Genomic DNA, 26,125 nt, shown 5'->3' with positions numbered 1-26,125 from the left:
CTTTGCCCCTTGGCTTTGTCTATGGTTTTGTTTGTTTGTTTTGTTTTGTTTTTTGTTTTTGAGCCTGGATATAGAGTTAACATTTAGGATTCTAGCAGGAATAAGCTATCTCATCTCTTGATGGTGGCGCGTGAGTAAGATCTCAGCGGGGTAAACTGCAGGGCATATGTGGAATTCTGTGCCTGGACCCTGTTCCGTGAAGTCTTGAAGGAGTTTCTCACTCAGTGCATGGCCACTCCACTCTCAGAGGCCACCAGCTTCGGAAGAAGTTGACATAAGTAAAAGAATGAGCTTGGGTTAAAAGATGCAGGGATTTTTTTGTTTTGTTTTGCTTTGCTTTTTTTTTTCTTTCTTTCTTTCTTTTTTTATTTTTTTAAACAATCTGTCTAGAGGCACTGGATTTTCTGAGTACAAGGGAAAATGTGATCATGTATGTCGCTTGGTAACTTCCAGGCTGCGGTTATTTACACAGTTACTTAAGACAACCATACAAAGAGAGAAAGAAGCTTGCAGAACTGCTAAGGGATGGCATGTGAAGTCAGATACTGAAAATGCACTGTCTGAGCTATCTACCATTGATATGCTTTAAGGCGTAAAAGCCGACCCTTAGTTCTCTAAAAAATCTAACTGGCATTCCTATTCTGTCCCATACAAGCTTTTTTTTTTTTTTAACTTTTTTCTCTGTTTTCTTTTTTTTTTTTTTAAATCTTTTAGCTTTTTTGTAAATATCACCACTTCATTCTCCCCTTACACAGCTTTAAAAACATCATAAATTAAAACATGGAGTCTTATTTATAGTGGCCCTTGTGTGTAGCTTTATGATTTATAAAAGACAAATGATTGCAGAGTTAAGCTTAAAAAAAAAAGAAAAAGAAACTGTGGGTTTGCTTTTATCAATACAGAATAAATATATCCCCCAGATACTTGGGGGTACAAGTTTAACCAACACCCTGCTCTGGCAGACCCCCTTTCCAATTTCAGTATTTGCAAGGTCGGTGATTTTGTTTAAAAATCCGCAGTTATTGTGTGATTCCTCTTAAAAAGGCCTGAGTTAAAAGTTCCACTCTGGGACTCATATCAGATTACTTTCGTAGCAGAATCCAACCTCTTCATTAATAAAATTCTTCAAGGCAATTCTTTCACATGGGAGGAACAATCATGCCAGATATCGCTATGAAAAGAAAAGACAGAAGTCAATGGTTTTGCACCCAAATATTTCACCAAAGACAGTGGCGGGGTGTGGGGGGAGACAATAAAAACAACCCACACATGACAATGTTGATTGATTATTAATGAGATATGCTTGCATCTTCTCAGGAATTAATTCTGTCATAAAATAGACATATACCTTATTGGGAAATTTTATCAGCATGTGTATATATCTCTAACAGCACAGAGTATCCTAAACATTTCCCCAAATCTGACTTCAATTTTAAGACATAACTGGAAAGTTGCATAGCTTGAATACCATGGGGGAAAGTTGTAGCCTCAGACTTTGCAAAAAATAGTGAGAATTTTCAGTTTGTCATTCTGCCTTCCTGCCCGTCACATCCAAAATATGAAATAAAGAAATGGCCTGCTGTAACTGCCAACGGTTTCTACAGTCTCCCCTTATGTTCTGTATTAGCATGAAAATTAAGCAACAGAATAACCATCTGAGGGCCTTCCCTCCAGCTCAAGCTGGAAAAGGGTATGCCAGCTTCAGTAGGCATTCATTGTTCACTTGGAAAATGAAGTCCGGAGGAAGCATGGAGTTGGAGGAGAGAACAAATTTGCCTAAAATTGTAGACTACCTTTTCTACTGTGTCTTCTCTCAGGATTTCTGGAATGATCTGAGCATAAGCCCTAGAAAAATTGTTGCCTGTGAAAGGAAGACCTGTCTCAGGTCAACCCAAATTCTTTCAGAGAGTTTGGAGTTAGGAGCTGCATAGCAGTGTTTAGGAAATTCTGCCTCTTGCATGCCCACTTCTAGTATGTTGTTCTGAGATGGTTAATTGTCTTCCTGACTCTCAGCCTCCTTGGCCAGAACTTGCAGTCCACTGCAGCACTCAGGAATTACTGGAAATTTGAATATAATCAGATATAGAAATGTAGAGCCTGGGTCTAACCTCAGTCAGGGTCTAACCTGAAGGCAGGTTAGCTCTGACTGTGAACCTACCACTTCATCATCTCTAGCTGGGTGACCTTGGGAACACTGTTAAAATTCTCTGGTCTGTATTTTCCCTGATATCAAACAGACACCATTCTATAGGACACACTTAACATAAAGGGTGTGAGAAATAGAGGGGCCACTGTAGGAAAATTAAGACAGTGTGGCAACTTGGAAATGTACCAAGAGAGATGCCTATATTAAAACCAAAGACACAGCCATCTTTGGCTGCCAATGACAGTGCAGAGCAAAAGCCTTTCCTTCTGTTTATTGACAAGTCTAAACTTAAATGAATGTTCTTGTTAGTAATGATTAGTGCATGGGCAAAGTGGCTCTCTTTCTCTTCCTCTGTCTAAACCATCATGTCTGGAAAAGCGTAGCGTAAAACTAAAGGAACCCTCTAGCACAGATGGACAGAGAGAGCCCAGGTCATGTGTCCCCTGCATTACTCTTGCTTCCCTACCCCCACCCCTGACATTTTAGATTCAATTAAAAGAAAAAAAAATCCAAAAGTATTTTGCCAAACACTTTTTCCGTTAATTTTTAAACCCATCTGTATTCACAAGGAAATTTAATCCACATGTTTCTGATTCATTTACACGTAAATCATCCAAGTGTTGTTTTGCAAGAGCCTTTTGCAGTCCAGCAGCTCCTGGAGTCCTTTCCTGAGCCCCCATAAGCCTTTCTTAGAAACAGGAAGTCATTTTCTGCCAAATGCAGCCCGACTTAAGCCCCCACCTCCCACCCAAGATTTGGGATCAATTGGAAAAACAGCCTACTTAAGAGCTGAGCGAGCCCTAGATTTCTCTGAACTTAGGGGCTTAGTATTTAAACCCCAGCCTTAACTTGAGAGTTCCAGATGCTGCAGCCCCAAGAGCAAGGATGGGCAAGGAGTTCCCCAGTACAGCATTGGGTCTCTAAATGTCTTTTTATCCAGGCTCCAGGTCCTCTACCCTTATTTTAGGTAGCAGGAACATGAAGCCTATGGCCAGTGAAGCTAGTCTTTCTTCCATTTTGCAGAAATCCATATTGTGTGCCTGGTGTGCAAGGGCAGGCAGGCTCTGTCCTGGGACAGCTCAGTCAGTGTCAGTGTGATCTAAAGTGAATCAGAGAGCTGACAAACCTCCTGCTGTCTTGGCCCATAGGCTCAGGGAACATTTATCATCTGGGTCCTAAAAATATCCCTTGAGTTTTTTTCTTATTTAGTATAGCCTGAATTTAAAAAAGAAAAGAAAATCTAAACAGTGTTTTGTTTCTTAAATAATTTGTTAGATTGATTAGATTAAGCTTCTTCATAGGGCTTCTTTAAAAGTTGCCTCCGAGCTCACAGGTGTGCTGGTACACTTCTCAGTTTGGTACTTATAAACCCCATAGTCTTGAGAGACCAGCTGACATATGAGTATGCAGAGTCCCCTGGGCAGGAATGGAGGGGATGTAGCAGAAGGCTGCAGAGGGGCTGTACTGTCCTGGGATGCTGGCCCAACCAGGCTTCTCAATTCTTTGAAAAAGTCTATAATTCTAAATTCTCTGCAAACATGATTGCCCAGTTTATGTATATTTGCAAATAGCTGGTATTAAGACCAAATATACTCGAGGGGCCCTATGGGATGGGCAAGGCTTGTCCCCACACTGCCACCTCTGGTAGGCCAGCTCACAGAATACAAGTCTAACACAAGCTCTATTACCCTCACACAAGGCCCACAGATACTTACATACAAGTCTTTATAAAGGGTTACTGTACCCTTCATTTTCCCATGACCAAAATGCTACCTGGTTGTAGCCTGAGTCTGGGCACCTCAAAAGAGGCCCTCTTATAAAGAAACCCCCTTGTGTGACTACATGACAACCCTGGGTCTAAGATTTTTTTCTATCTGTGCTGCAATCTGGAAATGAATGATGTGGGTGACAGGGATGGGATAAGAGGCTTGGAATGTCCCAGAAATGCTGATGGTATGCTTGACTTGCTCAAGTGGAGCCTGGGCAGATTCCCATGAGCCATCACATTCCCAACACTGTGTGCCAAGACATCATCACCAGACCATAGTGGCTCTGCCATAGTCCCCAGTGCTGGGTGATGGTGTTTTCTGAGGGGAACCCCAAAGCTATTGTGTGGAAAGGCAATATAGTCCATCTTAAAGGTTCCCCATTTTGATAAAGACTAAGACAGAAATGGAAAGCTTTGTAGCACTGGGAGAGGTTGAGTGAGGAGAGAGATGTAATCTTTCCCTGAACTATCCCAGGTAAAAGAATCATGAGCTTATCAGGTGTGGGGTGAGGCACGATCTTCTACAACCTGAATGTGTCTATAGAGGAAAAAAAAAAAAAAACAGTTCTGTAAGGGTTGGTACTGAGGAGCATGGTATTTAGGGCCAAAAGAAGCCTGGATGTCAACAAGATATGGGGTGAGGGGGTTGCTATGACTACTTCTTCTACAAAATCTCTCTGGTCTTTTTGTTTTAGTTAGTGGGCTTTTTGATGGCATGTGACAGCTCTCTCCTGACTCTGAAGTCCTTGCGTAGGACTCAGGCTCTTAGGGGCAACCATTTTAGAGGAGAAAAGACTTGTTTCCATAGAAAAGGGCTGAGCAAAGCTGATGACTGAAGCCTTTGGTCTCTAAAGACAGACTGACTTGGGAGTCTAGGGGCAAGAGTTATCAATGACTTCACCTTGATAAGAATGGGTGGAGCCTTTTCTACATTTTATCTGCCAATCCGGATGGCAGCTGCAGTTTCCAGTTAGCATTTCACATGGTACTCATTGGCCTTAGTTACATGGAAAATAACTCTGCAGGCAAATGCAGTTAGCAACCAAAATGGACGGGTGGCTCTGCATATTCATGGACTCGGTGTCCACATATTCAGCCAATCACAGAGCAGCAATGTGGGGAGGGACATTAAACAAAATGAGTCTGGCACAGAAAGACAAGTACTACTCTCCTCACTTGTACGTGTACGTGGAAGCTACAAAGTTGATCTCACAGAAGCAGAGACTAGGGTAGTGTTTGCCAGAGCTGGGAAGTGGGCCAGAGGGAAATGGCAAAAGATGGTCAGTGGGTACAGTGGACAGGTGGCTAGGGACTAGGACTAGGAGCCTAACTGACAGCAATCAACCAAATATTTCAAAATAGCTAGTAGAGAATTCACTCTCCTTACAAATATCCAATGTAACATAGATATACATGCACACACATAGGAATGTCACATGTACCTCATAAGTATGTAACAGTATTATACTAAGTATGGGGGTGTGGTGTGGTATGTAGACCAGAGGTCAATACCAAATTTCTTCTTCTATTGTGTTTAACATATTTTTGGAACAGGATCTCTCTCACCTGGCTAACTGTTTTAGCTACACTGGCTGGTCAGCAAGCTACAGGGACCCACACATCTCTGTCTGTTCCTCTCATCTTACACTAGGGTCACAGACACATTCAGCCACAAACAGATTTTGCATGGGTTCTGGGACCTGAACTCAGGTCCTTACATTTGCACAGCAAAGCCACTTTACACACTGAGACATCTCATCAGCCCAATTAAAAATAAATTTTAAAAATTCAAAAAAAAATTGTAAGTGTACTAAACATGTAGAAACCTTTTTCTTGTTATTATTTCCCTATCTATAGTATGAGAGCTATTTATGTGGCGGTACACTGTATTAGGTATTATAAGTAGTACAGATAGATGATTTGAAGTTCATAGACAGACACTATATACCATTTACTAAGAGACCCGAGCACCCATGAATTTGGTTATCTAAAGGGATCTTAAAGCTATGTCCCGCTGGAAACAGAGTGCTGTCTACAGTCATTTTTTGTTTTTCTGCAGGATGTCTCAGAGCCTTTAATACCTTATAAAGGGCATAGCTCTCGATAGCGACCCAATGGTAGAAAAACTACTTTCTAAATCTGACCATCATAGTTTGACTTCATTCACCAAACATCTGAGGATCAAGAGGTTTTGAGATAAGAGTTGCTTTCTCCTCCAAATGTTTCTTCTTAAACCACAACACAGATATAAAGAGGCATGGAACTTAGGGGTCAGGGCCTCATCTTGTAGCTTTCTTTCTGCTTCGGGTCTGATACCCCATGTGGTTGAACCACATCCTGGATGCCACAACACATCATCAGGGACTTGACTGCTTACACAGGTGCTTCTCAGCTCCAAACAATGCTCTCCCTGGGCTGGAATTCTAGTTACTCTTCATCTGAGACACAGTTCAAAGGCAACTTGACTATGGACTGGTCTGAGTCTACTCCACACTTCTTGCCTCTGCAGTCCAGGGCTGGGTGCCAGCCTCTCTTGGGTAGATCTGCCTCACTAACCTGGGCATTGTATCTTCCCAAATACAGGGTCAGTTTTCAAAGTTATTAGACCTTGCTTGGTTCTTCATGAACCTAATCTGGTGGCTCAAATATAATATGGCAAATGCCAAAGCAACCTGGAGGGTCAACACTGTAGAGTGAATGTTTGAGGTTCAAGCCTAAGGTTTCCTTATCAGCTAGTTGAGTGACTGTGGACAAGCCATCTCAGCCTCAGGTCTCTGCTTCCACGTCTATAAAGCGGATGAAATAAGCAGCTACCAAAAAGAGCCGTATGGAGGAAGTCTTGTGTCAGTGCACAAGCCAGACTGGAAACAAGCCCTCCCACACTGATGTTTTAACTCTGCATCCTCATCACCACACTCAACCATGGTGCCTATCTCCTGCTGGCAAAGGGGTGGTTGGTTAAGGAAGGTGTTAATTTAACAGCCTTTAAAAGATGTGAACAGTCTGTGTCCCATATAGTCTTGTTTGTATGCTCAGTTTGTTTAACCAGCTCTTGCTTCATCACTTGCCCTGTCTGAATGGTGATCACAGTTCTGAACTGGGTGAGTCAAAAAGAAATGTGCTACCCAAGGCTGAGCAGGAAGAGGAGGCAGGCAGCAAAGCCAAGAGCCTTGACCCATCCCCAGAGCCCGTTGAGGTCCCTTTGTGGTGGGAAAAAGAGGAGGATCAAAAAGTGAAAGATGTGGTATGTTTGAAAGGCCACTGTCAGGAAGACTGGCCTATGGCTAGTTCTCCTTGCCCTGCTCGAGTATGTAGAGGACGAGAGTGCAGTTTCCAGGGTGACCCTGGATGAGTGCAGGCTGTGGAGGCAGCGGGGCACACCAGAGAAATAGCTTAAGGAAAGGAGTCTTGGGTAATTGGACTTTATTTTTCTATTCATATTTCCAGTAGTGGTGTCACACCTTCAAAGTGTGGGCTCTTTGGTATATGACAATATTGGGAGAACAAATACAGGGTGGGTTATAGGAGAGTCTAGAAACAATGTCCAATCAGGGACCCATCCAACTAGATGAGAAAGACAGGGTCATGTACAGCAAATCCAGGAAGATGAATATATCTGGGCCACACCCCATGCCTTCTAAGTTCAACACCCCTTTATTGTTAATCACAGTCCTCCTTGTGTTTTGTTCCTGATATCAACCCTAACTATGTTTGCTAGTTTTATGTCAACTTGATACAAGCTGGAGTAATCTGAGAGGAGGGAACCCCAAATGAGAAAAGGCCTCCATAAGATCCAGCAGTAGGCAAGCCTATAGGGCAATCTCTTAATTTATGATTGATGTGGAAGGGTCCAACCCACTGTGGCTGGTGCTACCTCAGGGCTGGTGGTCCTGGGTTCTATAAGAAAGCAGGCTGAACAAGCCATAAAGAGCAAGCCAGTAAGCAGCACCCCTCCATGGCCTCTGCATCAGCTCCTGCCTCGGGGTTCCTGCCCTGTTTGAGTTCTTGTCCTGACTTCTTTTGATGATGAACAGTGATGTAGAAGTGTAAGCCCAATAAACCCTTCCTTCCCCAAGTTGCTTTGGTCAAGGTGTTTCATCACACAATGGTAACCCCAACTAAGACACTAACCAAAGTTGAGACTGTCAGCTTAAGAATGGTACCTTTAGGGCTGGAGAGAAGGCGCAGCTGTTAAAGGCCAGGCTCATAGCCAAAAATACAAGAATGATAACTTTACCCTCTCCTGTATGTGTCATCGTTACTTCAATCTGTATGAAATTATGGTTGTTCTAGCTGAGGGTATAATGAGGGGAGGCATTTATTTTTAGCTTATAGAGAGTAAAGCTGGCATAAATGGAAGGGGCAGGGTATTTCCTAGCTTGTCTACCTAGCCCGAGATGTAGTTCCAGAGTAAAATACTTTCCTCTTTCCTTTAAGATGATGAACAGATAAGTGTATGTCCCAGTAATGGCGGGTTACTCCAGGCACTAACTTGGCTATGCCAAGCAATTCACTTACAGGATCTATGGAGTGTTCTAAAAAGTTCTGCCAGAGGTGGAGAGGCACACTGATGTGGTTACTTAGGCTCTGGAGTTGTACCATTTAGGTTCAGTCTGGACTCCAACATGTCATCACTATGTGCCCTTGAGTGAACTAAGCTTGAATGTTCCTGTTCATTGAGGGTGGTACTGAACTCTGAAGGTCTTGGGAGGACCAGTGTGTGTGTGCTCACTTCAGCACAAAGTAGCCAGAACATGATATGCGTCTATATGTTAAATGGGGCATACACTTCCACGTGAGAGATAGAGCTGGGTAATCCTAAGTGTTTCTGTCACTGCCCTTCTAATCATTCTCTGGTCTTCACAGTTAACCTCTCTGAGTGACATACTGGTCACTGAAGCGAGGCTCTGTGGCGAGCAGTGCAGGGCAGGGATTAAGGACAGACTCCTGTGGGGTTTTTGTTCACCTCCACCTCCAATGTCTGCCTGCTGTCTGTGACCAGTATTCGCCCTCCCTAAGCTCCATCGCCTGGCATTGTAGTGATCTAATGGCCCCCATACCTCATCAGGACATTGTAGGGATTAAGCAGATAAAGCTTGTTCCTTGCTTAAGAGAGCACCTGCCATACTGTTTGGTGCTCAGTAAATAGTGGTTGACTATTTTATTGATCTGATTTCCCTGCAAGCTGTCTTAGGAATCTGAGATACATTCTTGGAAAGTGTTAGGTTCTGGAAAGAGGTGAATTTTTTTAGCCTGATTTTGAAGCCAGTGACTGCCACACATCAACTGGGAGGAGTCGACCTCACACCTTGAGTTTTCTCACCTGTCAGGTAGGGGCTGGGAGCACTGTGTTGTCAACCTGTTGTGGGGGACACATGAGATCCCAGAGACCCACACCACTCACAGAGCCAAGCATATAAGAAGAATGTGAGGAAAAGTAGACACATTTTAGGTTGGACCCCCCACCATGATCAAACAGGTCCGCTCAGTGTCTGATGGTTATGCCACTCCCCAGGCTGTAGAGTGGAAGAAGATCGAACAACTCTGATGCGAACCAGAGTATTCTTGAGAGTGGTTTCTGCTCTCTGGAGAACCAGTGGTTCTCAAGAGGCCTTTGACCTTTGCTATCCTGGTGCATGATGCCTTCACCTTGGGCTCCAAATGGAAGGCAGCTGTCCCTTCCCTGTCACCTCCTTACACAGCTCATCCTGACCCAAGCACCAAGAAGAGAAGGCTGAGTGACCTACTTCAGGGGAAAGCCCATCCCAGAAGAGACTGCCATGAAGAACATGATAGTATCCACACAGCACTGGTCTGCTGTGGCGGCAACAACAGCGTGAGAGAGGAGGAAAGAGAAGTGGTGCCATTAGCTAATGGCTATAGTGTTCTCAAACAGGTCCTAGGACTGAGCAGAGTTGCTGGAGCAGGAAAGAGATGTCTCAGACATTGCCACAGATGAGGCAGGAGCAGGGCTAGTGCCTGGGATCAGAGTATGAACACAAAGGAACAGAAGAGTCATGGCAGAGAGAAGCCGGTGGGTCTAGAGCTAAAACCCTCCCCTCACCCCCCAGCAACAGCGAGACACATGCTTCAGACCTCTGGAGGCCAAAGTCCCATGGCTGTGGGCCTGGAACTGACCTTGCAGGCTGTTCCCATTGGTGCTGGTGCAGGTGGGAGGCGGGGAGGTCTGGGGTCTGACGACAGGTGCAAATGCACTCTTCTGTTTCACGGCGGAGACCATGTTGGCTGGTGAGAAGGAGAAGATGCCCGAGGAGCTGCTGCAGTTGGAGGGGAGGCTTGTAGAGGAGGCCATGGTGGGGCTGGATGGCACAACTAGGAGTAACAGTGAGAAAGGAGAATTACATCCAAAGCTGAGGAGGCTTGCACAGATCCGGCCCGGCCGCTCTGTTCTGATTGTTCATAGGCAAGGCCCTCCCTACACTCTTGGGACCCTGCCCAGTTTCATTCAGCATTTGGTACCTTCAAGTGAGTGACTTTCATGAGTTTACCATGGGTCTGTTGTATGCCCAGTAGTGTACTAGTCATCAGTGTCACAGACAGTTTTCAGGGGTGCAGGGATGATCCCTTTCATTCAGTCCAATTGATCCCAACTCATGAAGCATGTTGTGTGTGGGGGTGGGGGAGGCAACACACAGAGTCTCCATCCTCTGAGTTTTCCAGGCAAGAAAACCAAAGCCCAACCCCTTCTTATCAGGGATGGCACAGCACAAAGGGGATCCAGGTGAGTGCGGCCATCTCTAGGGAGGCAGAAGTGACACCAGAAAGGACTTCACCAAGAGCTTTTAGGGAAAGCCTTCCATCTCTGGCTTGAGTAAGGTTCTAACACAGGATCTTGGGACATATGGGACAGGAGGAGGCTGGTTTGAGAGGATGTGGTCACCCATGAAGGAATGAGATGTAGAAGAAAGAAGGGAGATTGAAGGTTAAACCAGCACTGTGATTTTAGGCTCAAGCAGTAGGGTGGGGGGTGAACCCCCTTTCTCTCCAAGAGGTTATAAGGTATACAAAGATGGGCCTGGATCTGGATGCACTACCACATAGACTCCAGTAGGTAGAAAGCTAAGTAAAGAAGAACACTGCCACATGCAACATCAGTGGGAAACATAAAACTACAAATTCAGGTGCCAGGTTCTCCCTTCCCAAGGAGCTTTCCACAAATGTCTGTGAGATAAGCAGGGGGCTCAGAGACTTATGCAAATCCTGTCTGGCAATAGTGGGGACTCAGATAATACGTGTTGAGAACACTTTGGCAATGGTGGTTACCTCAGGAGACAGAGACTTCCCCCACAGTGTCAAGGCTAATGTTTTCATACACACACTTCCTTTGCCCCTACATCCTAGATATTCTTGTGGACTCTATTGTTCATATTACTTAATATCACATATTGCTTTGTAATGCACAAGATTTTTCACATTTTTCCATCCTTGTCATTGACAGACTAACATAAGGCCAGCGGTTATGACTTCTTGTTAAACATATAATTAATTAGACATATAATCAAATTGGAACTCAGAAAGTAGTTGAGGTAATTGCTGAAGGACCACAGATAAGATGTAGTGCTTGGCCTCTTGGCTTTGGAAAGTTGTAAATATGGAGATCAAATCAGTCATAGGCAAGGATTGCCATCAGAAGGAAATGACCCTTTGTCCCCAACCCAAGCCAGCATGGGTCCAAATGGGCCAAATGCCTCCTGGAGGAGAATGGAGAGGCCTCATCCACACCTCAGAGCTCTCCCCAACATTTACTAGACTGTACTTTTCCTTTTAATGAGACCAGCATTTTTATCCATCTCTTAAGATTTGTAAATGTGGGAATGCGCTCAATAATAACACCCATTTAAATTGCAAAATTCCTGCACTGGAGGTTTGATTTTTAAATATTCTTAGACTTGAAATCCTGCTGGCTCACCAAAGAAGGAAATTAATCTCGTTGGCAAATGCGATCATTATGTGTATTTAGAGGTGGGGAGTTTGGGGGGGGCAGTTAACAAGAAAAGGGTGAAATATAGTGGAGTATTGCCATTTGTTACAACATTATTAGTTACTAGCCGCCATACCACAAAGTGTGTTCACCAGCAGAATGTCTTATTTTATTTTTTTTATTCTGTCGGAATTTTTCAACATGAGTGGTTTATGAATAATTAAATATTACAGAGGCAAAAATTCAAATCAGCTGGGCTCTGTGTTTATTGTTTTATTTGCATTTATGCAGATAATACCATCCCATCTGAGGGCCTATTTGAGAATTTAATACTATATTTGTGAGCTCCGAGGAAATCAATTAATGGAAATTAAATGTTCAAAGTCTCTCAGGCTGACAGATGTGAGCTGAGGCAGAAGTCACTGGAAGTCCGCACAGTCTGGAAAGGTGAACAACCAAAGCCCCTAAATTGAATCGCTACCATATAGCAATTAGCTTATTGATTTAATTAAGAATGCCACCTTTTAATTTTCAGGTCATGATTAAAACATTTTCTGATTGAGTAGCTGGGAGAATGCTGAGGGATAGATCTTTCAATAAATCAAAACCGAATGTGAAACCGACCCCAATGTTGGCTGGTAAACAGACTGGGAACATGCAGACTATTGGGCAAATTTTAAATGTGCTACAAATGGCCAATTCTAAATGAATAAGGTAGGGAAGAAATGGAGTGCACTCTGAGCAGAGAATTCCTTCAGAAATAACTCAAGGCCAGGGTGATCTGTCCACCTTCAGGTTGTTAGCCACACTTCAGCATGGAGACAGCATTGTTTTCTATATTTCTAGGTAAGATTCATGAATATTCCTTCATTTAACAACACACCCCTGTTCCTCAACAAATGTCTATGCATCCAGCCACATATTCTACATCTGAAGAACTCTCCACAGTGTTCCAGATGAACTTGGCCATCGATGAAAAGGTCCTCAGAGGGAGCTCAAGAGGATGTAGGGATGGAGCCTGTGGCGTTTTATAGTGAGAAATGCTGTTGAGTGCTGAGGCCCTTTAGATGTACGTGTTTATATATAACGATGCCAATTTGCTGAGTTCTTTAGATACAATTGAAGTGTTGTGCCCCCCAAAATCCTTTAAGCTAAATTTCTTTAAGGTAGAAACAGGGCACCTAGGAATATTCATATTCTATATGTGTGTGGAGGTCCTCTTGCCAGATTTTTGTGAAAAAAATATATGATGGGATCTCTTGGGTTTTTTTTTTCCTTTTAAGAGTATGTTATGTACAAAAAGGAAAACAGAAATATCAGAAAATAAGTTCTATTATTTAGTGAGGGGATCTATTGTCACAGCATCAGGATAATGACTTGGATTTCCAGATGCCTTACTCCTCTGCCAGGACTGAGGACCAGATTCTGGCAAACACCTTCTTACTCATGTTCCTCAACACTGGTGAAGGTGTGGTCTAGATGTTTATCCTCTTAAGGATGAGAATGCTGAGGCATGGAGAGGACATGAACATACCCAGAGGACTCTGGATAGCAACTACTAGAGGTGGGTAGCAACCCCATTGCCATCTGACCACAAGCATCTTGGAATGGCATCATGTGGCTACTTTTGTGCAAGGTGAGACTGCCAGGGATCTGGAGATGGATGATGGAGAATGCTGGAGAGGATGGTGCTCAAGCATTGTGGGTAGCAGGCTCTCAGGAGGGGGGGAGGGCAGGGCTCAAACCAAGCAGCTCTGCCCAGCTGGTCTCTCTGCATGATGCTAAGCTCTTTGAGGGAAATATACAGGACTGAGGACAGGTATCTACTTACTGGCATAGGGTGAGTTGGCAGCTGAGCCATTGAGGAAGGTTGGGGAGCCACCCAAATTGGACATGGCGGCAGAGCCGTAACCATTCATGCTCGTGGTGACAGAGTTATAGTTGGTCTGCTGGGGGGTGGTGCTCGGCACATACCCGTGTGGTGACACGCTGCTTGAGTTGCGGGTGAAACCTGAAAAGTCAGGGCAAAACAAGGGGTGAGGGTAGCCTTTAGATGGTGGCATTCTTGGAAAAGTGGGGTATCAGGGAGGAACATCTCCATTATACCCCCTCATGGCAACCCAGAGGGAAAAGACCTGGTGATTCATGTGTATGGGTTGGTGGTGCTATCTCCGTGATTAAAATGGGAAGCTAGCAAAGACACATTTCTTAGGAGATCATAAATACTTAGCAGAGCTGTGAGAAGTGGCAATGCAGGGCCTATAAATTATCATTTTGGAGCAGGAATAAATCCCAATCTAAGAGATGTTCCCCCGAGTTAACAGGTCCCTCTTCCCTGGGCAAGAATGATGTGTTGTGGCCTGTGAGAACTTTAATTCCATCCTTCTTTGTGATCTGTCATTCATGATTTATGGGGGAAAGTTGGATGTAGAGATGGCTGCATGCATGCATGCATTCTTTCTAGCTCCCTACTAGGTCTCCAGATGTGAAACTAGAAACAAAATCTTAAAACAGTATTCGATACACTCAAGTGAAGAATCTCCTCTTTGGGAATAAAAAAATACATATGTATAAAATTTGATGTCAAGTAAATGGCAGAGGCAGGAGGGGTGGGAGATTGAGTTTGTCAAGGGGCGAGGGAAAAAGGCTCCTGACCTTGATTGGTGGCTTGTGATGCCTCAGAGACATTCACAGCCAGTTGTCCACTGAAGGAGTTCACTCCCATCATCCCTGCATGGACCGAAGTATTAGCAAGGGCTGGGAGCTGGTTGTGGTTGCGAGGGACACTGTACAGAGCCTCTGCAATGTCAGCAGCCCTCTTCAGGATAATCTCCTGAAAAGTCAAAGGCACACATCATTGTTAGCTACCCTGACTCATACTCCCAACAGCCCCACCTTTTTGTGCTTCCTCTCTGGCAGATCCTGTGCTCAGGGCCATTAGTGGTTAACCATATTTACTTTCTGTATGCCTGCTGATGCACCTGTGAGGTCAAGTTTTATTATCCTGACCACATCACAGTTGGGGAAACTGAGGCTGTGGAAAGCAGAGAGCTCACTCAACACTATTCCTTTCTTTAAAGATAGAGCTGAGATGCAGAATGCCATTTGCTTGGCTCCGAAGCCTGTTGTTATCAGTATATGACAGTAGTGTGGGATTTCCTTTCTCCTCCACGCATAGGAACTCAGGGCCTGTGAATCATGCTCCCTTGCTGCTGTGCAGGGAAGCCAAAGTCTGAGGATTAATACAACTGTTTTCTGGACAGTGACCTCAGGAGAGCCAGGGAAGAAGTGAGATTGGTCAGAGTCAGGTTCCCAAGCACCTTCAGTTCTTTGCATACAATTCTCTATGAAGCATGAACAGTACTATTCAGGCCTCATTCTATATTTTAGGAGAAGAAATTAAACCCTTCCTTCTAAATTTGCTGAAACTTGAGAGAAATACAATAAAATACAGTAGCTGTCTTCTTCAGTTATGAAGCACACTCCCGGGGGAGATTAGTTTTTAAATGGAGGACACAATAGGAAGAGCAGTGGATTTGCAAAAACAGGAAGGACTGAATAGTACTATGACTTGTCACAGCCTAAATCTTAGATGCTTAATACACGAGTATAGCTTTCATAGCATTTTTATGCTTTTCATACAATAAGGACTCTGAGATCTTTCACTGAATGAGAGAGCACTTCGTTAAGTTAGAAACCTGGAACACTCACCTGGTTGTTGTGGGGCATCCCATACAGGGCTTCAACAAGATCTGCAGCCCTTTTAAGGATCACTTCCTATCAAGAAAAAAAAAAAGATAGATGTGAGCTTCTGAATGATAGCAGGATGTCCTTATCTTGTCACACGACAGCATCCCCATCCTTCTAGCTATCCCTTGCCAAGGCACAATTGTAAAAACAGTAGCTTGGGGACCCAGGGAATGGTATTAAGTCACCAATTTATCCTTGTTCACATACACACTTAATTGAGTCAAAAGGTGAGCATCATTGGAACTGTAAGATAAAATACATCACTCAATCGTCTGGCATAGGCACGATAAAGCACTCATATGTTTATTGCTGAATACAATTGCGTGGTCATTTACTAGATTACTATAATCGATGCCATTCAGCGCATGGTATGAATCCCTAGATGTGTTTATTTTGTACTTAATTGCTTATTCCAGAAACCATGACCTTATCAGACGGGTTGTTTTCGAGGAATTTCCAATCAATCTTCAGCCACTAAAGAAGCATGTGGCCTTCAGCTTCCTTTGTTTGTCTCTCTTGGATGGCAGAACTATGAGGACAGGAGCCAGGAAGCTCACACACTGAAGGAATACAATGTTGATCAAAGGCCCTCGCCCAAGCTTTCTCCTGCCCCTCGAAGCCCCCACTGGGCCCATGTTCATGACCAATATCCTTGATTTCTCATACTGCAATCCTTTGCTGTTTCTATAGTGTTGGTGTTTCTTCTTTCTTGTTCACTCATCCCCCTCATAGGTCGCTGCTTTGCTACTCATTCAGCTTGGAGAAAAAGTAACTTGCTCTTCTTACTAAGGTAGACTTCCACGTTTGGCTTGCCTGGATCTAATTAATGGGTGCACTCTATAGAAACACACATTCGGACACACATAAGCCATTCTTCTTCCATTTCACCTAATCTGCCTACAGATTCATCCTCACTGGCCTGAGGGGAGAAGGCAGCAACATTAGGGGTGGAGCTGGTAAAAATGGGGCCTAGCAAAGAGCCACATCCAACAATGTAATGTAGAGAGGGGACTTATCCAAAGGTTTGTTTACTGTAGTTCAGTGTTGGTAAAGTTGCAAATGGAAGAATAACTTTAAAATCGGATGACTTGGAGTTGGGAATGGGAAGCGGTGCTGTTCCATTTTCATCCGCTGCAGACACTGATCAGAAAATAGGGCTATAATTGCATTCATTTCGCTGTCACCGTAGCCTCTTCAAAAATCCTTGAACAAATCTTTAAATGACAAGCTTTTAGATATATATTAGCATTTTTTCAATTCAAAATTCTCCACAATATAAGATAAAACAGTTGTCATACTAAAGTAACTACTTATCACATATATAATGTCCTAAATTCAAAAATGAGATAGAAGATTTTCCAGTTCTTGATAAACACTGATGCTTGCCTTTAGCAGCCAGACCCCCTTTTCTAAAACAATTCAGTTGTTTCTCATGTAGGGGGTGGAAAGCACAATATAATCGATGGAATCTAAACCAATATATCTAAAATCATTGCTTTACTTTTCAATGCAAGCTACAGATAATTTTCTACTTTTTGTTTGCAGTAGTATCTGACCATAGCAGTTGATAATTGACCACAGCATGGGCACACTAAACCCTATCCCCAGCTCAAATTCAGCTAGTGCCGCTTCCATCAAAACCTTGTGGAAAGATTAAAACAAAACAGCATCAACTTAGTTCATTTATTAAAAGATTTGCTATCTCTGCATCTATGGTCACGTATTTCTCCAAATAAATATTTATGCCAGTGTCTGGGCTCTGCTGGGAAGACGTTTCTCTTTCTTTGCATTTTTGAAGAAAAAAAATATGTAAATCTCCTGTTTGTCAAATGTATGATGCAGTATATATATCTATATCTATATCTATATCTATCTAGATATAGATATAGATAGATAGATATAGATAGATAGATAGATAGATATAATTATATATAAATATATAACAAATATAATTATAGTATTATATGTATATATAAAATAAAGTAGTCAATTTCAGCTTTGCAACACTGTAATCAGAGATTGTAGCCACACTTCTTGTTTTTATTAATTTCACAAAACTGGGGACTGAGCTCAGAAGGAATGCCAAAGTCTTAGAAGATTTTATAAATCTGAACTATTACAATTTTGGTGACCAAGTTTTTCAGTGATATGGCCAACCTGGTAGTTTTTTTAATGCCAGGGGTTGGTCATCATTTTACCATTTGAAAGTGAAGGACATGGATTCTCACTCACTCCCAACTCCACACACATACACACACTGGATCCTTTAGATCCTCGGTATTGCTGTCTTTGATTCATGACGGTGGGGCTTGTTTTTCTAGCCTAGCACATGGTCACAGGCATGGCATCAGCATAATGTCTCTTCAAACCATCACCTGAATTTCAAGGAAAATGAACCTAGATTTCTTGTCCAGAAAGCTATGTCCTTAAATGATACCTCACCCATATGAAAATGTCCTTCAAGGTAGTATCAAATTTGGGGTTTTAGGGAGAGTCACATTTAGTTTAGCCCTGCCAATGTGATTAGACTTCTGTTAGTTATTTGTGCAAATGGGAAGGAAGAAAGACATTCCTGGGTCCTCCGTGAGTTAGTGCCACAGACCTGCAAGGTGCTTGGATTTCGGTGACCAGAAAATTGCTCTCACCTCCATGTCATTACGTTCCCAGTGAACTAGCCCCCAAGCGTGTTTGTGTTGGGGATCTAATATATTGCCTTTCAATCAGAGCTGAGAGCCACTGAACACAGAGACAGAACATGACGAGCAGGTCAGGAAAGCAATAAAGATTTTACAGAGCTGTCCAAGGTGCTAAATTTACTCAATAATGGGTTTGGCACCATAGTGTTAACCTCTCATTTACTACCAGTTTGAGGGACTAAATTGAAGTAGCTGACTTCATTTACCTTGAAATGTATATTTTATGACATTATGTAAGTAGATTGAAAGGGCACTGCAGTTTTAACAATTTAAAGGCTAAAGCATGTTTAAGATGAAACTTGAATATTTATTGTATATTGCACTTAAAGTATATAGAATGTTAAAATGTATTGATTAAATTTGTAAAAGGCATTATAAAAATGACAGGTAGTATAAGAGATGTATGTCTTTTAAAATCAAATTGATAGTGTATGCTATCTCGTCTGTGGCCACAAGTGTAATTTTTTTGCAGTTTTATATGGTAATTTGAAAAATCTCTAATTTCACATTAGGAAATGATTGAGCCTAAGATGTTTTTAAGAAAAGAAATTTCCCACCAGGGGAAAACTGGATATTTCACAGAGTATTTTGTCTTGGAAATTATTCCTTAAGTCCTATTTTGGTGGCATTAGGCAGGAGTATAGTAGAAGGAGCCTTCAATTCTAATATTCAATTTCAATATTTCTGAAAAGAAAACCTACTTGGCTGGAACTAAAATCGAATTTTTCAAGGCATTCATTTGTCAGAGAGATTTTCTCTTCTTTTCATAGTGATAAAATGTCCCCCTGCTCACATTTTTAAACACAAGGACAGAGAGATTAGAGTCTTCCAAGATAATTAATCCTATACTTGGATTTCAAAACCAAATCCCATTGGTGAATAAAAAAGACATTCACAAGTACCCTAAATATTGAAAATCTCCAGAGCCTCCTTTAAAGATTTAATTGCTTGTTCTCCAAACAAAATTCTGAGTCAGACAGGTTTTTTTGTTTGTTTGTGTTTTTTGGTTTTTTTTTTTTTTTTTTTTGGTTTTTCGAGACAGGGTTTCTCTGTGTAGCTTTGCGCCTTTCCTGGAACTCGCTTTGGAGACCAGGCTGGCCTCGAACTCACAGAGATCCGCCTAGCTCTGCCTCCCGAGTGCTGGGATTAAAGGCGTGCGCCACCACTGCCCGGCGTTTGTTTGTGTTTTATTTTGTGGGTTTTTTTTCTCTGCATGGCCCTGAAGTTTTAAAGAAATAAAGTGTTTGCTCTTAAAAACAACCTCATCTTGATCTATTTCCCCCAACTACAAGCTCCCTTCTCCTATTGGACAGTAGTCATGGAACAATGATTATAAAAATTGGGGGCTTGTGGGGAGGGGCTATGCTACAAAATCTGCTGAGAGGTAACAGGAAAACTGTAGAGATTTGAAGAGGAATGGGTTCCAAGGAAGAGTTCATGTGTAATTGCTGTCACCTTCTCTTATTTGGGACCACCGTAGCTGAATGGGCTACAAAGGGAAATTCTGTTTTTTTCCATGTTGTAAGCCAATCGGGTAGTGAGTGATTTCTGAGCTACTTGTGGCCTCAGGTATCACCTGTGAGTTTCATTGTTCAGCTACTTTGAAGACCCACTACCCTCCCAGAATTGAGCTTCGGGCTTATCCACGATTGCCTTCCTCCTCTGGTCAGTCTTCTCTAGCCAATCTTCTTTCCCTGTGGTGCTGAAGAGCTGTTTTCACTTTGGGTCTAGGCAATCCTCCTGAACCTAGAGGCAGGATGGTGGGCTTCTCCTCTGCTATCTCCTTGTACCATTGTGGCTGCCTTTCCTTCTTCCGGGAAACCACCTGCAGCAATGCCTCCCACTCCCCCTGAGACTGGAGGTAGCAGCAGTGATGTAGTAACGGCAGAGCAAGTGGAATACAAGCTCATCCAGTCTTCACAGAGAGCACTTGGCAAGTGAAGAAATGGAGACTCAGACAGGTCAGTCAATTTTCTCCGAGCGTCCACAGCTGAGCAGGAAGTCAACCCCAGACCTGTTACATTTAAGAACTGGAGACCTTGACAGCTATTCTGATCCTTCAGAAATGATTGCAGCTTTTCTGCTACCCCAGTCATTCAGCTCTGTCTTTCCTCTCAAAAACAGTGTTGACCATACCACCAAGAACTGCATAGAGTATGTGTCATAAGATATTTTGCTCTGGTCTGAAAGATGCAAGCCTCCATTGGCCACTACTAGATGATAGACTCTTTAAGGCCCTGGGTTCACCTTATTCTCCTTCTTCAAGCTCCTGGAACAATGCTCAATAAAATCCAGGCCCTGAGAGAGTTCCTGGGGAAGAGTCCATTCTAAGACTCCATCACTGATCTAAAAGTGCACATCTAATTTATATTAATACACCAGTCACATGTTTACTGCCATTCTCAAAAGCACAAGAGTGAAATTTGGTGTTCTATTTGGTTCCTGGCTTTTTAATCCAACATGTAAATTCCCAGAGGTTGAGTTCTAATCACTGTATTTTTTAATATCACTTTTTCTCTTATGAATTTGCTCTTTCGTGCCTGCCAGCTTGTGCTTACATTTTTAATGTTGTAGTTAATAGAATAACTGTGTTAGGACATTATCTCAGGTTATAGGCATCTAGCAGCATGGGCCTGGTCTTGGTATATATCAGCTTGTTATTAGCTACAGTCTCAAGCCCTAAAAAAATACACAGTTCTTTACACATTCACAGAAATCCACCTCAGTGACCTGGAATGTCATGTCAAATATGCAGAGACAGCCAGCTCATCTCTCATTTCATGACAGTAAAATCCCTAGAGGTTATTCCCCCATCCATGGGAGTCTCCTCTTTATCATTTGGCCTCAGATGTACAGCTAATAACCCAAAGGGGGAGGTTGTGCAATTGACTACACATGCATTTACTTGTAAATCCAGCTCAATGTTTTGAGTAACACAAACACTGATGAGTGGGGAGGTGGCCGGAACTTACTTCCTGTCACAGCACCTACAAGCCAACTCCTGCAGCTCAGGGGTAACCACTCAATAACTCCGATATTTTTCAAGTTTCAGGATTAGATTTTTGAGACTCTGGGAACTCATAAGGGATTCCTGGATTGTAGGCGAGGACAACATATGCCACCTCTTATGCTCCCCCAGCCAGGAGCTTAACATTTTGAGGGAAGCAGGAAGACAACAGAAGAGAAACATGACAGACTTCAATAACCAAAACCAAATTGATTCAAGTGATTCCTGAAGAAAAGAAAAAAAAGCCCAATAATTTCTTGTCACCCCACAATCTTCTGACATCCATTTATCACTACCAATACCCTTTTTCTTTATCAGGGAACTCAGAATGTAGTAGACCAGATACCAGCAATATAAAATGAAGCAGAATGGCAGAGTCCCTCCTGCCTTGAGAATGAGAATTGGTTTCACTGGGTGCCCACTGCAGAGTTCATTGAAGGGCCCAAATTTTGCCCAGCTCACTAGCCTTATGGGTGCTGGCCCCCTTCTTGCTTCAGAAAGCCTGGGTAACACTGCTGATTGGGAAGCCCCAAAGCTGAAGATTTGGATTAGAAGTTTGCAGGAGCCTTTCCCCCACCATACTGGATGCATCAAGCAATAAACACCGGTTGTATTGAGATGTGTTTCTTTGGAGGAAGGTTTATATCCTGACTTCCTCTATGTTTATTCAGCCAAATGGAAAATTCCACAATGGGAGACTCTGCATTCTAAAAAGTCAGAATAATGAGGGCGGCGAGGAGAGGGGTGAGACAAACCAAAATAATGCTTGGGCACTGTTCGGTTCCCTATCCTCTGAGACATTCCTCACATTTTTTCATTTTTCTTGTAATGTGAAACTTCTTGAAAGAGAGCTTCCCGCACATCATCAGAGGCCCTTGGTGTCACACTTTAACACTTTTTACTCAGAAGCCCTGTGACTGAGAAGAGTCACTTACATTTAGCATGGATATAATTAAGCATGTTTCTGTTGAAAGGGGCACTCTCATTATGGCTAAGGACCACTTTAGAGTAAATTGAAATGGAAAGGAATAGCACAGAGGAGGTGGAGGTAGCAAGTGGATATTTCCAGGGACGCATAAAATGCCAAATGTGTAACAATTAGATTTTACAGCTCTGCACTCTAAAGACTTCAAAGTGTTTTATTATATAAGAAGACTCAGCTGATGCTGGGGAGATGGCTCAGTCAGGAAAGGGCTTGCCTCACCAGCATGAGGACCTCAGTTCGGTCCCCTGCTTCTATGTAAAGATTTACTTGGGTGTGCCCGAATCTCCAGAGTTTAGAAAGCAGAGAACAGATCCTTGGGACTCTCTGGCCAACCAGCCTAGCTAATTGTGGAGTTCGGAGTTCAGCGAGGGACCATCTCAAAAACCTCAGAAAGTGAAGAAGACACTTAACCTCAACCTCTGGTTTTCACATGCAACATGTGTATGTGTAACCACACACATATATCAACACACACACACACACACACACACACACATACACACACACACGATTTTTCTTCACCATAAATAATGGCTCACCTGAACCTATGATTACCCTACAGAATATTCTGCTGAATAACTTGTTTATCATCTTTAAAAAATTCAAATTCCAAAATCTGTATTCATTTCCATCATAAAACCATTAAGTTTTTTTTATCATATGTGTGTGTGACACACACAGAGAGAGAGAGAGAGAGAGAGAGAGAGAGAGAGAGAGAGAGAGAGAGAGAGAGAGAGAGAATGAGAATGAGTATATGAACATTTCTATGGGTGCCTGTAGAGGCCAGAAGAGGGCATCGGATCCTCTGGAGTGGGAGTTATAGGTGGTTGTAAGCTACCTGATGTTGGTGCTGAGAATCAAACTTTGGCTCTCTGGAAGAGCAGCAAACATTCTTAACCACTGAACCATCTCGGCAGCTTCCAAAGTTGTAAGTATTTAAAAAAGAGTCTACTGCTATTACTACCAAGGTCCAAGGCACCCAAAGCATCCTAGTGTACAGGGGAGATTTGTGTTTCTATTCTGGCTTTCGGATGATTTTGTGTTCAGATTAGGAGACAGTTCTCCTACTTCCCAAATGTCTTCATATGTGTAGTAACGCAAGTGGGGCTGGAGATACACCAGAAAGCACGCTTCTGTTATAATCAGGGTGTAGGAGCCTTCTGAACCACGTGAGATTAAAATCTGTTAGAAGCTAACATGGCTGGATCCACGTAAGACATCCCAACTTACATGATTGACTTTTACAGTGGAGAGAAAAAGGCTGTTTTCAAGCAGCCGTTATTGCCTCAATGGAAAAAAAAAATCAATGAAAGTGAAATGAACAAGAGATTTTGTCTGAGCTGCAGTTAATACCACTGAAGAGCTATGGATATTAAAAGGTCAACAAATAAATTAGCCAGAGTGTTATGAAATGAATGATTTGGCTTATAATTTTATTGAGTGAAAATTGTTCCCTGCCTATTAGACCAGGTAATTTTTATCTGGTGCCACAATGACTGTTCCATAAGCAATAATACAGTTGTAAGAGCTGCTGGTTCGATCGTGTGACCTCTGAGAAGCTGGCCAGGACAGCCGACTTCCCGATGATGGATAACATAACGTAGCTTGGTGTCCAGGAGGTGCCAAGCGTCCCTTCCTGCAAGGGATCTCATAAAAGAAACATTACAAGTTGATTCATTTTACCAAAACGTTCGACTTTTCGGGTGCCAGCAGTTACGTGTAAATTGTGAAAACAGGCCTTTGCTGGGAAGAGTTACAACAATCGTTTTCCCTCCTCTTTTTTGGTCGCTGGGCTTTCTCTTCTAAATGGTGTCATGGTAATTGGTGAATGGGAGCCTGGGGTGCTTCCTGCCACACATACAGTGAAGAATGGTATCTGTGCCCTTGTGGATGTGACCTGCTCTGAGGTACAAAGTTGAACCCAGCAACCCCTGGCTGCCTCTTCTCATTGCAATTCATTGTGCTGGTTTAAGACCAGCGAGCTGGGTTAGGTCCTGCCGAGTGGCCTTGGAAATCGACTTTCTGATCAGGATAAAAGGCTCTCCTGAAAGAGAAAACTCTGGACAGAGATGCCTTTTTCAGGGGTAGGTTGTAAAGTGAGCACACGAAACAAAAGCTGCCTAGAGTCAAAATTACCCTTGAAAATCTTTTAAGTCACCTTAAAGTCACCAAGGCTGAGGCTTTTAGAGAAACACACACACACACACACACACACACACACACACAAAGCCAAATATTATTTCTGTCTCTCTTTGTCTTTGGGGCCTGGCTTCCCTTCCCTTAGGGCAAGATGAAATTAATATCTAGCTTGAGAATAAAAGGCCTTGGAGTGAGCAAATGAGATGCCTGTCATATGGGCATGTGAAATATATATATGTAAATGTATATATGTATGTGTACAAAATGCATGTGTGTTTACATTTATGTTAAACTTAAGTGGTGGATAAAAATACAGTTGACTTTGGCTTTGTAAATTTACTGAACAACGTTGGGTATTATATGTATATCTGGGTGAACCATATCTGTGAATTCTATTTCCCAAGGTTTAAGGGATGGTCTTGAATACATCTGCAACTAAAACCCAGTACCTTGGGATAGGAATGTGGTTCAGTTTGTAGAGTTTCTTGTCTAGCATGCATAAAGCCCTGGGATTGGGCCCCAAAACTGCATAAAACTGGTTGTAATGGTATACATCTGCAATCCCAGAATTCAGAGGGAAAGGCAGGAAGATCGGAAGTGAAAGACCATTCTTGGCTATATAGCAAATTGGAAGCCAGCCTGGGATAAATGTCATCTTGTCTCTATAAAAATAAAAATAAAAATAAATAAAATAAACAGGAAAAAAATCCAGGGCCTTGAAAGGTGGAGAGATAGCTCTAAGGTTAAGCATGGGTACTGCTCTTGCAAAAGACTGGATTTCAAATTCCATGTTGGGTGGCTTACAATTGCCTCAATAACTCTAGCTCCAGGGGACCCAACACCTCTAGCCTTCATGGGCACCTGCATTTACTTGGACAGGGACAGGCTTGTACAGGCTTGCACGCGCGCGCGCGCGCGCGCGCACACACACACACACACACACACACACACACACACACACACACACACGTGTACATCTTTTATAAAACCCCAGTGCCTCTTGATTGCTGGGGACTCAGGACTTGTTGCTTCAATGCTTAATTCAGTGCTGAAGATAGTGAGCAGGAATTCTGACCTTGACTGTGCACCTATGGGTTTGAGTCTTGAAGATGATCCCCTGGTGGCTGGAAGAAGAAAATGGCTTTGCCCCTTCCTCCTCCCATTCTTATGCAGGGAGGGTTAAACTAAATCTGTCTTCAGGAGCTCAGTTCTCAAAGAACACTTGGGAGAGTTCCAGAGCTCAGCTGGTGGGTAACTGTTCCTATGAGCCCTCACCACACAGACTGAACAGCCACAGAGAAAGAATTCTTTCCCTGGATTGCCTGTGTGGGCCTCTAATTCTTGCTACCACTTTCGCCTAGCTCAGCCATTTGTGAGCTAACTTTAGTCAATGCCACCACATCTCTCCTCCACCCAATTGAGCTTGAGGGATTTTGAGACTGGTATGCAAAACCTCCTCTCCTTAGAATTCCATTCTCTTCATTCTCAGAGGCAGTGCTTAGGGACTTGGGCACTAGAACTGAAGTTCAATGGGCTTGGCTCTAGTCCACACTCTGCCACTCACTGTGAGTGCATGCCTTTGTTTCCTTATCTATAAAGCAAGGGCAATGCCAGTACCTGCCCCAGCAGGTCATACACACTGAGTGCTTACCAAGCACTAGCCAACAATATTGACAATCCCCACTTCTTTTA

At 42.9% G+C, this 26,125-nt stretch overlaps 1 protein-coding gene across 2 annotated transcripts in view; it reads right to left on the bottom strand.

Moving 5' to 3' along the window:
- Positions 1-241: 241 nt before the first annotated feature.
- Ebf1 (EBF transcription factor 1) overlaps positions 242-26,125 on the bottom strand; it is a 389,967-nt gene continuing 364,083 nt past the window's right edge. For both annotated transcript variants that reach the window (XM_059270378.1, XM_059270379.1), the window contains exons 12-16: positions 15,568-15,633; positions 14,512-14,689; positions 13,688-13,867; positions 10,053-10,247; positions 242-1,171 (exon numbers count right to left, since the gene is read on the bottom strand). In XM_059270378.1, the coding sequence (XP_059126361.1) occupies positions 1,140-1,171; positions 10,053-10,247; positions 13,688-13,867; positions 14,512-14,689; positions 15,568-15,633 (651 nt within the window). In that variant the 3' untranslated portion in view covers positions 242-1,139. The remainder of the gene's footprint in view (positions 1,172-10,052; positions 10,248-13,687; positions 13,868-14,511; positions 14,690-15,567; positions 15,634-26,125) is intronic.

The sequence above is a fragment of the Peromyscus eremicus genome, chromosome 8a, assembly GCF_949786415.1.
Source record: "Peromyscus eremicus chromosome 8a, PerEre_H2_v1, whole genome shotgun sequence".
Lineage (NCBI taxonomy): Eukaryota > Metazoa > Chordata > Mammalia > Rodentia > Cricetidae > Peromyscus > Peromyscus eremicus.
Note: the sequence above shows the minus strand (reverse complement) of the source record. Positions and strands in the feature narration are given on the sequence as shown.